Source organism: Podarcis vaucheri, assembly GCF_965113315.1.
Source record: "Podarcis vaucheri genome assembly, chromosome: 7".
NCBI classification, from domain to species: Eukaryota; Metazoa; Chordata; class Lepidosauria; order Squamata; family Lacertidae; genus Podarcis; species Podarcis vaucheri.
Genome location: NC_138765.1, coordinates 82,407,244 through 82,420,835, shown reverse-complemented (window position 1 = coordinate 82,420,835; position 13,592 = coordinate 82,407,244). Strand labels below are relative to the sequence as shown.

The 13,592-nt window shown below is 46.2% G+C and overlaps 1 protein-coding gene across 2 annotated transcripts in view; it reads left to right on the top strand.

The window, feature by feature from the left end:
- The window catches only part of TMCO4 (transmembrane and coiled-coil domains 4), a 46,060-nt gene that overhangs the window by 19,417 nt on the left and 13,051 nt on the right, over window positions 1-13,592 (top strand). For both annotated transcript variants that reach the window (XM_082230096.1, XM_082230095.1), the window contains exons 7-11: window positions 871-1,014; window positions 4,408-4,527; window positions 6,433-6,597; window positions 7,539-7,675; window positions 10,180-10,264. In XM_082230096.1, coding sequence (XP_082086222.1) covers window positions 871-1,014; window positions 4,408-4,527; window positions 6,433-6,597; window positions 7,539-7,675; window positions 10,180-10,264 — 651 coding nt within the window. The remainder of the gene's footprint in view (window positions 1-870; window positions 1,015-4,407; window positions 4,528-6,432; window positions 6,598-7,538; window positions 7,676-10,179; window positions 10,265-13,592) is intronic.

Here is a 13,592-nt window from a genome sequence, read left to right as displayed (position 1 = left end):
GCTCACCCCGTTGCGGGAATTTAAACCGCCGACCTTCTGATCAGCGACTCCTAGGCTCTGTGGTTTAACCCACAGCGCCACCTGCGTCCCTTTACAATGGAGTTACTATTTATTAAATATATACATTGCCCTGGCCTATGCCCACAGATTTCAGGGCGATTACAACATGAAATCACACCTTTTTTCAATTCATTATGGATCATTTCCCAGTGCTCTTTCCCCCTTTTACAAGTCCACCACATATGAAGAATGTTCCCTCAAACTCTTTGCATCTCCAGCACTTATCTGATTCAGTCTTATACATCTTAGCAAGCCCCCTCGGAGTTAAATACCATCTGCAAATCATTTTCAAGTGGTTCTTCTTCAAAGAATAACATGCTTTAAACTTCAAGTCAGAGTTTTCCCAGAGGTTAAAAATCTATATTGTCTCCTATATCTATTGCCCAGTGTGTCATTGAGGCTATAAAAAGCTTGTCTTTTGTTTCCCAGTCTAATAACAAAAGTTTGGACAAAAGTTTCTTTGTGTTTTGTAGAAATTCTTTTTTCGAATTGTGAGCTTTGGTCTGCAGCATTAATGACTTCAACAGTTTAGGAGAGAGGGTGTGCAGCCTGGGAATGAGACACTCCCAAGGGCCAGAGAATCATAGGATCCTAAATTTTAGAGTTGGAAGGGACCACGAAAATCATCTGGTCCAACCCCCCTGCAGTGTAGGACCCTTTTACCCAAAGTGTGACTCAAACCCACAACCCTGAGACTAAAGAATCTCACTCCTCCAACCGAGCCTGGGGACCTGCACTTTGCTCCCAGGTCTGAGGTTCCCTTCCCTTGACCCTCTGCCAGGAGTTGAAACAGCATCCCTCTGTTTTCAGGTCTGACGGGGGGCCTGGCTGCCCCCCTGGTGGCAACGGGAGCGACGGCGATCATTGGCAGTGCTGGGGCCGCTGCCCTCGGTTCGGTGGCCGGGATGGCTGTCATGGGGTCGCTCTTTGGAGCTGCGGGAGCTGGACTCACAGGTAAGCCACCTCCTTGGTGCTCCTTGGGTGCAAAGCAAACTCTTCTTCTATGCAGCTGGGTCTCTAGGGGGAAGCAGGGGGCAGTGTGTCCACCTATCTGTTTAGTAATAATAATAATTATTATTATTATTTATTATTTATACCCTGCCCATCTGGGTTGGGTTTCCCCAGCCACTCTGGGCGGCTTCCAACAAAACATTAAAATATAGTGGTCTGTTTAACCATTAAAAGCTTCCCTGAACAGGGCTGCCTTCAGATGTCTTCTAAAAGTCTGGTAGTTGTTTATCTCTTTGTCATCTGGTGGGAGGGCGTTCCACAGGGCGGGCGCCACTACCAAGAAGGCCCTCTGTCTGGTTCCCTGTAGCTTTGCTTCTCGCAGGGAGGGAACCGCCAGAAAGCCCTCAGAGCTGGACCTCAGTGTCCGGGCTGGACGATGGGGGTGGAGACACTCCTTCAGGTATACTGGACCGAGGCCGTTTAGGACTTTAAAGGTCACCACCGACACTTTGAATTGTGCTCGGAAACGTACTTTTAGGACCCTAACCCAGTGGTTCCCTAAGTGGGCAGTAGCCCCCTCTGTGGTGTGGTGGTGGGATTACCTGGCAGGGGGCACTAGGAGGCAATTGAGTGCCCATGACTATCAGAGCTCCAAAAACTGGTGTCACCGGATCAAGTTTGAATTAATCAAACTGAAAAGTTTTAATTGGATTTTTCACAAATGTTTGATTAACTGTTACTGTTTACTGAATTTTATTGCCTTCCTTAGTGGGTTGTGCAAACTGCAACTATCTGGTTCAGTGTTGTCTGCACTGACTGGCAGCAGTTCTCCTGGATTTCAGGTGGAGAGCGTTGCATGCAGAAGGGGCCGGATTCAATCTCCAGCATCTCCGGCAGGGCTGGGGGTGGGGGGAACCTTGTCTGAATTTTTGGAGAGCTGCTGCCAAGCAGTGTATTTATTTATTTTTAGAATCTTTTGATTTGATTTTTAAAAAATAAAGAAAGGAAAGGAAAGAGAAAAAAGAAAATAAACATACATCCAAAACATCATACAAAATCTACATATCGAGATTACTCTGAATCTCCTGACTTCCCCCCATTCCTTCCATGGGTCCTTTTGACTCTATTTTCAACTGCATATCAACACAATACAGCATTTCATCTTCCTAAGCTAACTATACATTTTGTTACGTTACAAGTGTGTTTAAAATCGTGCTAATGTTTTGACCTGTTTACAATGATTTTGTATACCGTATTCTTCGCTCTATAGGACGCACCGGACCATAGGAGGGGGAGAACAAGGGGGAAAAAATTCTCCCCCTCTCTGCTCAGTGCCCCTTCAGTGAAGCGGCAGGAGAAACGGAGCCCCTTCCATTTCTCCTCCAGCTTTGCTGAAGGGGCGCTGCACAGAGAGGGAAAACTGTGCAGCGCCTCTTCAGCAAAGCGAAGCCTGGGGAGCAAGAGGGATCGGTGTGCACCGACCCCTCTTGCTCTCCAGGCTTCAGGCAGCTATCCGCAAGCCTTCGGAGCGCAGTGAGAACTCCTGCTGCGCTCCGAAGGCTTGCGGATAGCTGCCTGAAGCCTCCAGCTTCAGCGAAAGCAATGCGAAGCCTCTAGAGTGCGGCGGGAGCTCTCCCTCTGCGCTTCGGAGGCTTCGTGTTGCTATCGCTGAAGCCAAGGAGCCTGCATTCGCTCCATAAGACGCACATACATTTCCCCTTAATTTTTGAAGGGGGAAAAGTGTGTTTTATAGAGCGAAAAATACAGTATATGTGATAAACATTTCTCATTCTTTTTAAAATTTCTGTCTTCTTGGTTCCTGATCTTCCCATTTCAGCATAGTCCATCAACTTGATTTGCCATTCTTCTTTGATTGGGGTTGTCCCTTCGTTCTATCTCTGGTCTAGCAGCATCCGAGCGGCCGTTGCATTATACATAAATAGTTTCCTCTGGTCTTTTGGAATCTCAGTACCTATAATTCCTAATAAAAAACTTCTGGGTTTTTTTTAAGAAAGGTTATTTTTTTAGAAAAATTCATTTCATTAAATATCATTTCCCAGAATTTTTTAAAGTAACATTGCAATTCCACCACATATGATAAAAGGTACCTTCTTTTTCTTTACATTTCCAGCATATATTGGTACAGCTGCCAAGCAGTGTAAAACAGGGGTGAAGGAACCTTTCTGGGCAACCTTCAGAGCAGCGGGGGTGGGGGGGCAAAGTGGGCGGGACCTTTGAATGCCAGCTACACTCCAGTCCTGATTCTGGGCTTCCCATTGGGGCATCTGGTTTGGCTGCTGTGAGTACAAGATGCTGGACTAGATGGGACGTTGGCTTGATCCAGCAGGGCTCTTCTTTTGGGGGGGTGACAGCAGAAACTCCAAGGGACACGGGTGGTGCTGTGGGTTAAACCACAGAGCCTAGGACTTGCCGATCAGAAGGTTGGCGGTTCGAATCCCCCGACGGGGTGAGCTCCCGTTGCTCGGTCCCTGCTCCTGCCAACCTAGAAGTTCGAAAGCACGTCAAAGTGCAAGTAGATAAATAGGTACCGTTCCGGCAGGAAGGTAAACGGCATTTCCGTGCGCTGCTCTGGTTCGCCAGAAGTGGCTTAGTCATGCTGGCCACATGACTCTCGGCCAGTAAAGCGAGATGAGCGCCGCAACCCCAGAGTCGGCCACGACTGGACCTAATAGTCAGGGGTCCCTTTACCTTTACCTTAGCAGAAACTCCATGCCCAGGGACAGTCTACCAGGTTGGCTACTGTGAGAACAGGGTGCTGGAGTCAGTGAGTTCCCTTTGGCCAGTAGCCAGACTCCTAAGTTCCTAGGAGATTTGAGCTCATGCCAAGAAAAATTTAAAAAATAATACTGCCCTTCATCCGAGATTCACAGGGAAGTTTAAAATGTAAAAACACGAAAAGTACATAAAAACTGTGTGTCTTATTAAAAAAAGAAGTAGGCCATGCAAAATTGACATTAGCAAGCCATGCTCCTTGCTTTAAAAAAATTGGGGGGAGGGCAAGCCAGTCCTTGATCCCCACCCCTAGGGGCACTACCTGGCTTACACACTTAAAAATAAATAGAGAACTCTTATGTCTACAGTCGCTGTGCAAATAAAAGATACAACCGGCAGCGGTGAATCTGTGACCCAAGCCCTGTCTTTGGGTCCCCATGATGTTTTTTCCTCGCTGTTATTTATTTCAGATGTGTCTGGCTATTTCCGCAGCTTAGCCTCTTAAATCATCTCTCGCTGTGCAATGTAAAGATGGGAGCGGTTGGTTTGACAGGCAACGGATCTTATTGGTTGAGCCCAATGTCCATTTATGCAGCTTGGCCTGGAGGCCTGCGGACAAAGGGCAAGCTATAAGAGGGGCTCTTGTTTTTCCCTCCCGTTCAGGTTACAAGATGAAAAAGCGCGTGGGGGCCATTGAAGAGTTTGAGTTCCTGCCCTTAACGGAAGGGAGGCAGCTCCACCTCACCATAGCCATCACCGGCTGGCTCACAACTGGCAAATACGGTAAGGAAGAGGCAAGCAAAAGGGGAGCGCTGCAGCAAAAACGTTGCAGCGTGTGTTGGGGCCGCCCAGTCCAGCATTCTTGGCATTCAGCCATCCCTTCTTTCAGCATGTTCATTTCCCCTCTGGCTTTCTTGCTTACCACCACCACTGTAACAAATCAACATTCTGCGGCTTACTGAGCATGCTCAGTCCCCGTCTAGCTGCTTTGGTGTCCCGTCCCCCCGGTCCACACATACACACTTAGCCTTTTCCCTCCTAAAAATATTTACTTTTGTGAACACTGGGGATCTCCCCAAACCTTCTGGCTCCTGCCTCCCTCTCAACCACTTGGGCTACATCTGTAACGGCCTGAATCTCAGAAATCGAGGGTGTCCCCAACACCACCAGCAACGTTTGGGGAGATTCCATGACATCACAGCAGCACGGCCAATAGCAGGGCAGAAGCCTGGCAGGGGGCAGAATTGTGGGTGAGATTGGCACGGTAGCAATGGCAGGTTTGAAGTTTTCCTGGGTACACAGATGGGATTGATTTCATTTGGAAAAACACGCAGCCCCAAAATCTGTTTGTCTTACATTCTGATCCCTATACACTCCCCCCTGGGATAGATTCTTGTCTTAGCAAATGTTCCTAGCTTTGCTGCTTGTGTGGAATCTTTCCTATTTAAGTCTCGCAAGGACGCTGTTCTCATTAAACCTGTTTGCTCTATAAAACAAAGACGTTATATTTTTTTTTACAGTCTATTTCCATTTGCCTTTCACACCAGTTTATTTTCTGAATAACAAGCGGCGTCCCATGAGCCGTGGGGAGAAGCTCCTGGGTGAAAGGGTGAAGGTGTTAATGTGCTCTTGCAGAGGTTTTGAAGTTTAGCAGAGGAGCCCAACAGCACTTTCCAACTCAGTGTTGCTGGCCCTTTGCCTTGGAGGAATCTGCTCCCAGCACTAATATGCACAGCGCAGGCATGATCTTTCAAGACCTGGTTCAATAAAGGTAAAGGGACCCCTGACCATTAGGTCCAGTCGTGGCCGACTCTGGGGTTGCAGCACTCATCTCGCGAACCAGGAGCGAGCTCCCGTTGCTCGGTCCCTGTTCCTGCCAACCTAGCAGTTCGAAAGCACCTCAAAGTGCAAGTAGATAAAGAGGTACTGCTCTGGTGGGAAGGTAAATTGTTTCGGTGCGCTGCTCTGGTTCGCCAGAAGCGGCTTAGTCATGCTGGCCACATGACCCGGAAGCTGTACACCGGCTCCCTCGGCCAATAAAGCGAGATGAGCACTGCAACCCCAGAGTCGGCCATGGCTGGACTTAATGATCAGGGGTCCCCTTTACCTTTACCTAAGCTGCTCTGGGAGCTTTTGGGACTGAAGAGCAGGGCACTGAAACTCTAAATAAATAAATAGATAAAATTTTATCCACGACCATGACAATGCAACACCTTTTTGCATCAGAAGGTGGCTGAATCTTCCCATTTTGCTTCCTCCCCGTTTCTCACCTTTCCAGTCTTTGATTTCAGCACATCCCACTCCTGCGTCAGTTTGCATTTATTAAAGAGCACCGGAATCTGCCTGCATTTTGGGGAGCAGTCTTCTTTAAGACACACGTTTTGCCTAATATGTTCATTTTTGCAAGCCGGTTCCCCCTCCCAATAATACAGTGCATTATGTATGCCCCCCCGATTCCTATTTCTGTGTGCATGTTTCCCTAATAACACTTCTTTCTGTGTATACACAATATTTGTTAAAGAGCTGCATTGCAAAATTCAGGAGAGCATGACATTTGAAAGGCAGCTGCATTTTTCAGCCCGCTTACTGCTTCAGGAAGTGTATATTCTGCATGGATTCTGCACCTCCCCCTTCCCATCTGTGTCTTATTAATTCTTCATGTCTGCAACTTTTTCTCCCTACTTTTAGGGAGTTTCACGGCTCCCTGGAGCAGCCTGCTGCAGTCCAAAGAACAATATTGCTTAGCCTGGGAGAGCAAGTACCTGATGGAACTGGGCAACACGCTTGACACTTTGCTGAATGGATTAGTCAATGTCGTGGCTCAGGAAGCGCTGAAATTCACTGTCTTATCAGGCAAGTGGTTGGCTGTCATCCATGCTGGGCGATTATTTTCCCACAATTATTCTATGTTCCACCTTCCGCCTGTTACTTCAATTTGAAGCCCTCTCGCTCAATTATCCCATGACTCTTGGTTAGCCAGATATACTTAACGTTTCTTTTTTTAAAAAGAAAACCAAGTTCCTAGTCCTTATTATTATTATTATTATTATTATTATTATTATTATTATTAAAATTTGTACGCTGTTCCATACCTGTATAGAGTGGCTGGGAAACCCAGCCAGATGGGTGGGGTATAAATAAATAAATTATTATTATTATTATTATTATTATTATTATTATTATTATTATTATTATTATTACCACTACTACTACTACTGCTGCTGCTGCTGCTGCTCAGGGCAGTTCACAACATAAAATTACAGTATCAACCCCCCCACAAAATACGTAATAAAGTTAAAAGCAAAGACAACCCAATAATCCCCAACAAATTCAAAGGAAGAAATTTGCAGAACTGTACAGTGAACACTCGGGTTGCAAACGTGATCCATGCTGGAGGCATGCTCACAACCTGCAGCGTTCGCAACCTGCTGCGCCGCATCTACACATGCACGAGTTGTGATTCAGCGCTTCTGCGCATGTGCAAAGCGCGATTTAGCGATTCTGCGCATGTGTGACCGCCGAAACCTGGATGTAACCCGTTCCAGTACTTCCGGGTTTTGGCAACCTGAAGCGTCTGTAACCCGAAGTATTACTGTATCTGTTTTATTTTCTTCATTTCAAAAGGTTTATACGCCGCTTGGTTGTAATAAAACCTCGATGCGGTTTAGAACTAGAATCGGTGCAGATGCTGGCCTCACCAGGGACAGCAGACTCTGGCAAAAACCCTATTAGATTTGTATGTAGCTTTCTGATTTCCAGCTGTCCTGTTTCCTCTCCCCTGCCCCACCCCCCAGGCATCGTCACGGCGCTCGCATTACCCGCCTCCCTGCTCACGGTGGCCAGTGTGATTGATAACCCCTGGGGAGTGTGCCTCCACCGCTCGTCTGAGGTCGGCAAACACCTGGCTCGAATCCTGCTCAGCCGGCACCAGGTAGGAAGGTGGCTTGACGGTCACAGCCCAAGTCCAAGTGTGCCTGAGCTGGGGAAAATCTCTGTGGGATCTCTGTAGTAGAGGGGGTCCTGGCTCAGTTGGCAGAGCAGTGAGGTGTAGCAGTTAGAGCATTGGAACTTCCAGTACCTGGGATACCAGGGTTCAGATCCCTCACTCGCCCATGAGGCTCACTGGGTTGTTGTGGAGATTTTTTTTTTTTAATGATATTTATTAGAAGTTTAAAGATTACAGAAAGAAGAAAGAAGGAAAACAATAAAAAGTTTTACAATACATAAAAAGAAAAACATAAAAAACACAATACAACAATACAGCAAAAGAAAAAACAAAAACACTAAAACACACATCCAGTATTCCATATCTTTACCTTTCATTTACTTGTTTCATCGACCTCCTCACACCTCCCTTTTTTGTATTCTAGTTCAATTAACTATTTCAGCAAATTCTTTCCATCTTTCTCAATTTTTGTTCTATATTTATCTTAACAGTCCAACCTTAATTTTTTTCATTTTAGCCCATTATCAATCAGCTTTTACCCTTAAATTTTAACCCATTTATAACCCTTTTTCATATTCTATTAAATCATTACAGCTGGAAACCCCTTAATTGCAATCCAACATCATTCTATCATTCATTAATTTTACGGTATTTCTGTAGATAAACTTTAAATTTCTTCCCGTCTTCTTCCACCAACTCTTCTCCCTGGTCTCGGATTCTGCCAGTCATTTCTGCCAATTCCATATCTTCATCTTCATCTGCCATTCTTCCAAAGTGGGTAAATCTTGTGTCTTCCAAGGGTTGTTGTGGAGATTGAATGAAAGAAGGGGAGAGAATCATTTAAGCCACCTTGAGCTCCTTGGAAGGAGAGGTGGAATAGGAACTCAATAAATACAGTGGCACCTCGGGTTACAGACGCTTCATGTTACAGACGCTTCAGGTTACAGACTCCGCTAACTCAGAAATAGTACCTCGGGTTAAGAACTTTGCTTCAGGATGAGAACAGAAATCGTGCAGCGGCGGTGCGGCAACAGCGGGAGGCCCCATTAGCTAAAGTGGTGCCTCAGGTTAAGAACAGTTTCAGGTTAAGAACGGACCTACAGAATGAATTTAGTTCTTAACCCAAGGTACCACTGTAAGTAAAGTGGCTTATCCGTAAGATCACCTTGCCAACAAAGATCCGTATAGTTAAAGCTATGGTTTTCCCAGTAGTGATGTATGGAAGTGAGAGCTGGACCATAAAGAAGGCGGATCGCCGAAGAATTGATGCTTTTGAATTATGGTGCTGGAGGAGACTCTTGAGAGTCCCATGGACTGCAAGAAGATCAAACCTATCCATTCTTAAGGAAATCAGCCCTGAGTGCTCACTGGAAGGACAGATCCTGAAGCTGAGGCTCCAGTACTTTGGCCACCTCATGAGAAGAGAAGACTCCCTGGAAAAGACCCTGATGTTGGGAAAGATTGAAGGCACAAGGAGAAGGGGACGACAGAGAATGAGATGGTTGGACAGTGCTCTCGAAGCTACCAGCATGAGTTTGACCAAACTGCGGGAGGCAATAGAAGACAGGAGTGCCTGGTGTGCTCTGGTCCATGGGGTCATGAAGAGTCGGACACCACTAAACAACAACAACAGGAATAAGGGCCCAGGTCCAGTCCACAGCAATCCGCCACTTAAAGGATCATGTAGAAAGAATCGGGGGGGGGGGGGACATTTATTGCAGTGATAGTGTTAGTCCTACGCATGCACGGTTCTCCACCAACCCATAAATCATCAAATCAGCCTTGTGAGGTTGGTTATTCTGAGAGCGGCAGTGACCATCCTTAGGTCATGGCTGAGTGAGGATTTACGACTCTTAAGATCTGTATGGTAGGCTAGGTTGCAGCCACTACAGAATCGTAGAACTGTCAAGTTGTAAGGCACCCACTGGTCATCTGGTCTAGCCCACCGCAAATCATTGCTGCTAATGAATTTCTTCCCAGAGGAGCTCAGGGTGGCAAATACATCACTAAAACAAAAAGACAGTTTAAACACAGTCTCTCTGTTGCGTCAATCAATCCCTGCAAATGCCAAAGGCCCCTGCATGTAGGCAAGCATCACCGAATTTCCAGGACATGATCCAGCTAGGCAAAATCATCCTTTCTTTTTCACTATCAAGTGGTAATAACCTTTACAGTGGTACCTCGGGTTACATACGCTTCAAGTTACATATGCTTCAGGTTACAGACTCTGCTAACCCAGAAATAGTGCTTCAGGTTAAGAACTTTGCTTCAGGATGAGAACAGAAATCGTGCTCCGGCGGCGCAGCAGCAGCAGGAGGCCCCATTAGCTAAAGTGCTGCTTCAGGTTAAGAACAGTTTCAGGTTAAGAACGGACCTCCGGAACGAATTAAGTACTTAACCCGAGGTACCACTGTACTGCTTTTTTGAGGCAGGGAGCTTGAGATTTTAAGCTTGTTTGGGTTCTGTCATTCTGTTCCTTCCCCTTCCAGGGCAAGCGGCCGGTTACCTTGATCGGTTTCAGTCTTGGCGCCAGGGTCATCTACTTCTGCCTCCAGGAAATGGCCAAGGAGGAAGGTGCGTGCTGGAGGGAGGTTGGGGAGTCAAGCCGTAAGATAACTGAGACAGTGTTTGTTCTTCATCAGCAGTGTAGTGCTCTGTGGTTGCGGGGGGGGGGGGTGTCTCAAAGACCCCTTGTAGCAGGGTCTCCACTTCCAGCATCCCAGGGCCAACCAATCAGCATGAAAGGGGAGCTTCTGAGCCACTGAAAAGGAGTCTTCTCACCATTTGTGCCAACAGGGGCCAATCGGAATGAAAGGAGGCGGGTCCAAAACTGGCCACTTAGGCCAAACTTGGGTCTCCAGCCGTTTTTGCACTACAGTTCCCATCTTCCTTGACCACTGGTCCTGCTAGCTAGGGATGATGGGAGCTGTAGTCCCAACAACAGCCGGAGACCCAATTTTGAGAACCTTAGGCACACTGAAAGCACAAGGAGCTTCCTGCATTGAATTGGGTTAGGCCAGATGACCTTGAGGGATCCCTTCCAACTCTGTTTTGAGAGAATGGGGCACAAGTTCTGCTAGCTACAAGGAGAACTCCGGGGAAAACACAACTTGGCTCACTCCAAAGGAATTGGTGAAAGGCGACATGCGGAGATCTTGGGTTGCAATGCACCCTAATTATTTGTTGTTGTTGTTTAGTCGTTTAGTCGTGTCCGACTCTTCGTGACCCCATGGACCAGAGCACGCCAGGCACTTCTGTCCTCCACTGCCTCCCGCAGTTTGATCAAACTCATGCTAGTAGCTTCAAGAACACCATCCAACCATCTCATTCTCTGTCGTCCCCTTCTCCTTGTGCCCTCCATCTTTCCCAACATCAGGGTCTTTTCCAGGGAGTCCTCTCTTCTCATGAGGTGGCCAAAGTATTGGAGCCTCAGCTTCACGATCTGTCCTTCCAGTGAGCACTCAGGGCTGATTTCCTTCAGAATGGAGAGGTTTGATCTTCTTGCAGTCCATGGGACTCTCAAGAGTCTCCTCCAGCACCATAATTCAAAAGCATCAATTCTTCGGCGATCAGCCTTCTTTATGGTCCAGCTCTCACTTCCATACATCACTACTGGGAAAACCATGGCTTTTACTATACGGACCTTTGTTGGCAAGGTGATGTCTCTGCTTTTTAAGATGTTGTCTAGGTTTGCCATCGCCTTTCTCCCAAGGAGCAGGCGTCTTTTAATTTCGTAACTGCTGTCACCATCTGCAGTGATCATGGAGCCCAAGAAAGTAAAATCTCTCACTGCCTCCATTTCTTCCCCATCTATTTGCCAGGAGGTGATGGGCCCAGTGGCCATGATCTTCGTTTTTTTGATGTTGAGCTTCAGACCATATTTTGCGCTCTCCTCTTTCACCCTCATTAAAAGGTTCTTTAATTCCTCTTCACTTTCTGCCATCAAGGTTGTGTCATCTGCATATCTGAGGTTGTTGATATTTCTTCCGGCAATCTTAATTCCGGCTTGGGATTCATCCAGCCCAGCCTTTCGCATGATGAATTCTGCATATAAGTTAAATAAGCAGGGAGACAATATACAGCCTTGCCGTACTCCTTTCCCAATTTGGAACCAATCAGTTGTTCCATATCCAGTTCTAACTGTAGCTTCTTGTCCCACATAGAGATTTCGCAGGAGACAGATGAGGTGATCAGGCACTCCCATTTCTTTAAGAACTTGCCATAGTTTGCTGTGGTCAACACAGTCAAAGGCTTTTGCATAGTCAATGAAGCAGAAGTAGATGTCTTTCTCGAACTCTCTGGCTTTCTCCATAATCCAGCGCATGTTTGCAATTTGGTCTCTGGTTCCTCTGCCTCTTCTAAATCCAGCTTGCACTTCTGGGAGTTCTCGGTCCACATACTGCTTGAGCCTTCCTTGTAGAATTTTCAGCATAACCTTGCTAGCATGTGAAATGAGTGAAATTGTGCGGTAGTTGGAGCATTCTTTGGCACTGCCTTTCTTTGGGATTGGAATGTAGACTGATCTTCTCCAATCCTCTGGCCACTGCTGAGTTTTCCAAACTTGCTGGCATATTGAGTGTAGCACCTTAACAGCATCATCTTTTAAAATTTTAAACAGTTCAGCTGGAATACCATCACTTCCACTGGCCTTGTTATTTGCAGTGCTTTCTAAGGCCCATTTGACTTCACTCTCCAGGATGTCTGGCTCAAGGTCAGCAACCACACTACCTGGGGTGTACGAGACATCCATATCTTTCTGGTATAATTCCTCTGTGTATTCTTGCCACCTCTTCTTGATGTCTTCTGCTTCAGTTAGATCTTTACCACTTTTGTCCTTTATTATGGTAATCTTTGTACGAAATGTTCCTTTCATATTTCCGATTTTCTTGAACAGATCTCTGGTTCTTCCCATTCTGTTGCTTTCCTCTATTTCTTTGCATTGCTCGTTTAAGAAGGCCTTCTTGTCTCTCCTTGCTGTTCTTTGGAAATCTGCATTCAATTTCCTGTATCTTTCACTATCTCCCTCGCATTTTGCTTGCCTTCTCTCCTCCGCTATTTGTAAGGCCTCGTTGGACAGCCACTTTGCTTTCTTGCATTTCTTTTTCATTGGGATGGTTTTAGTTGCTGCCTCCTGTATAATGTTGCGAGCCTCCATCCATAGTTCTTCAGGCACTCTGTCCAGCAAATCTAAATCCTTAAACCTGTTCCTCACTTCCACTGTGTATTCATAAGGGATTTGGTTTAGATTGTATCTTACCTGTCCAGTGGTTTTTCCTACTTTCTTCAGTTTAAGCTTGAATTTTGCTATAAGGAGCTGATGATCTGAGCCACAGTCAGCTCCAGGTCTTGTTTTTGCTGACTGTATAGAGCTTCTCCATCTTTGGCTGCAGAGAATATAATCAATCTGATTTCGATGTTGCCCATCTGGGGATGTCCATGTGTAGAGTCGTCTCTTGTGTTGTTGGAAAAGCGTGTTTGTGATGACCAGCTTGTTCTCTTGACAGAACTCTATTAGCCTTTGCCCTGCTTCGTTTTGATCTCCAAGGCCAAACTTGCCAGTTGTTCCTTTTATCTCTTGATTCCCTACTTTAGCATTCCAATCCCCTATAATGAGCAGAACATCCTTCTTTGGTGTCACTTCGATAAGGTTTTGTAAGTCTTCATAGAACTGGTCAATTTCAGTTTCTTCAGCACCAGTAGTTGGTGCATAAACTTGGATTACTGTGATGTTAAAAGGTCTGCCTTGGATTCGTATCGAGATCATTCTATCATTTTTGAGACTGCATCCCAGTACAGCTTTCGCCACTCTTTTGTTGACTATGAGGGCCACTCCATTTCTCTTACGGGTTTCTTGCCCACAGTAGTAGATATGGTAGTCATCCGAACTGAATTCGCCCATTCC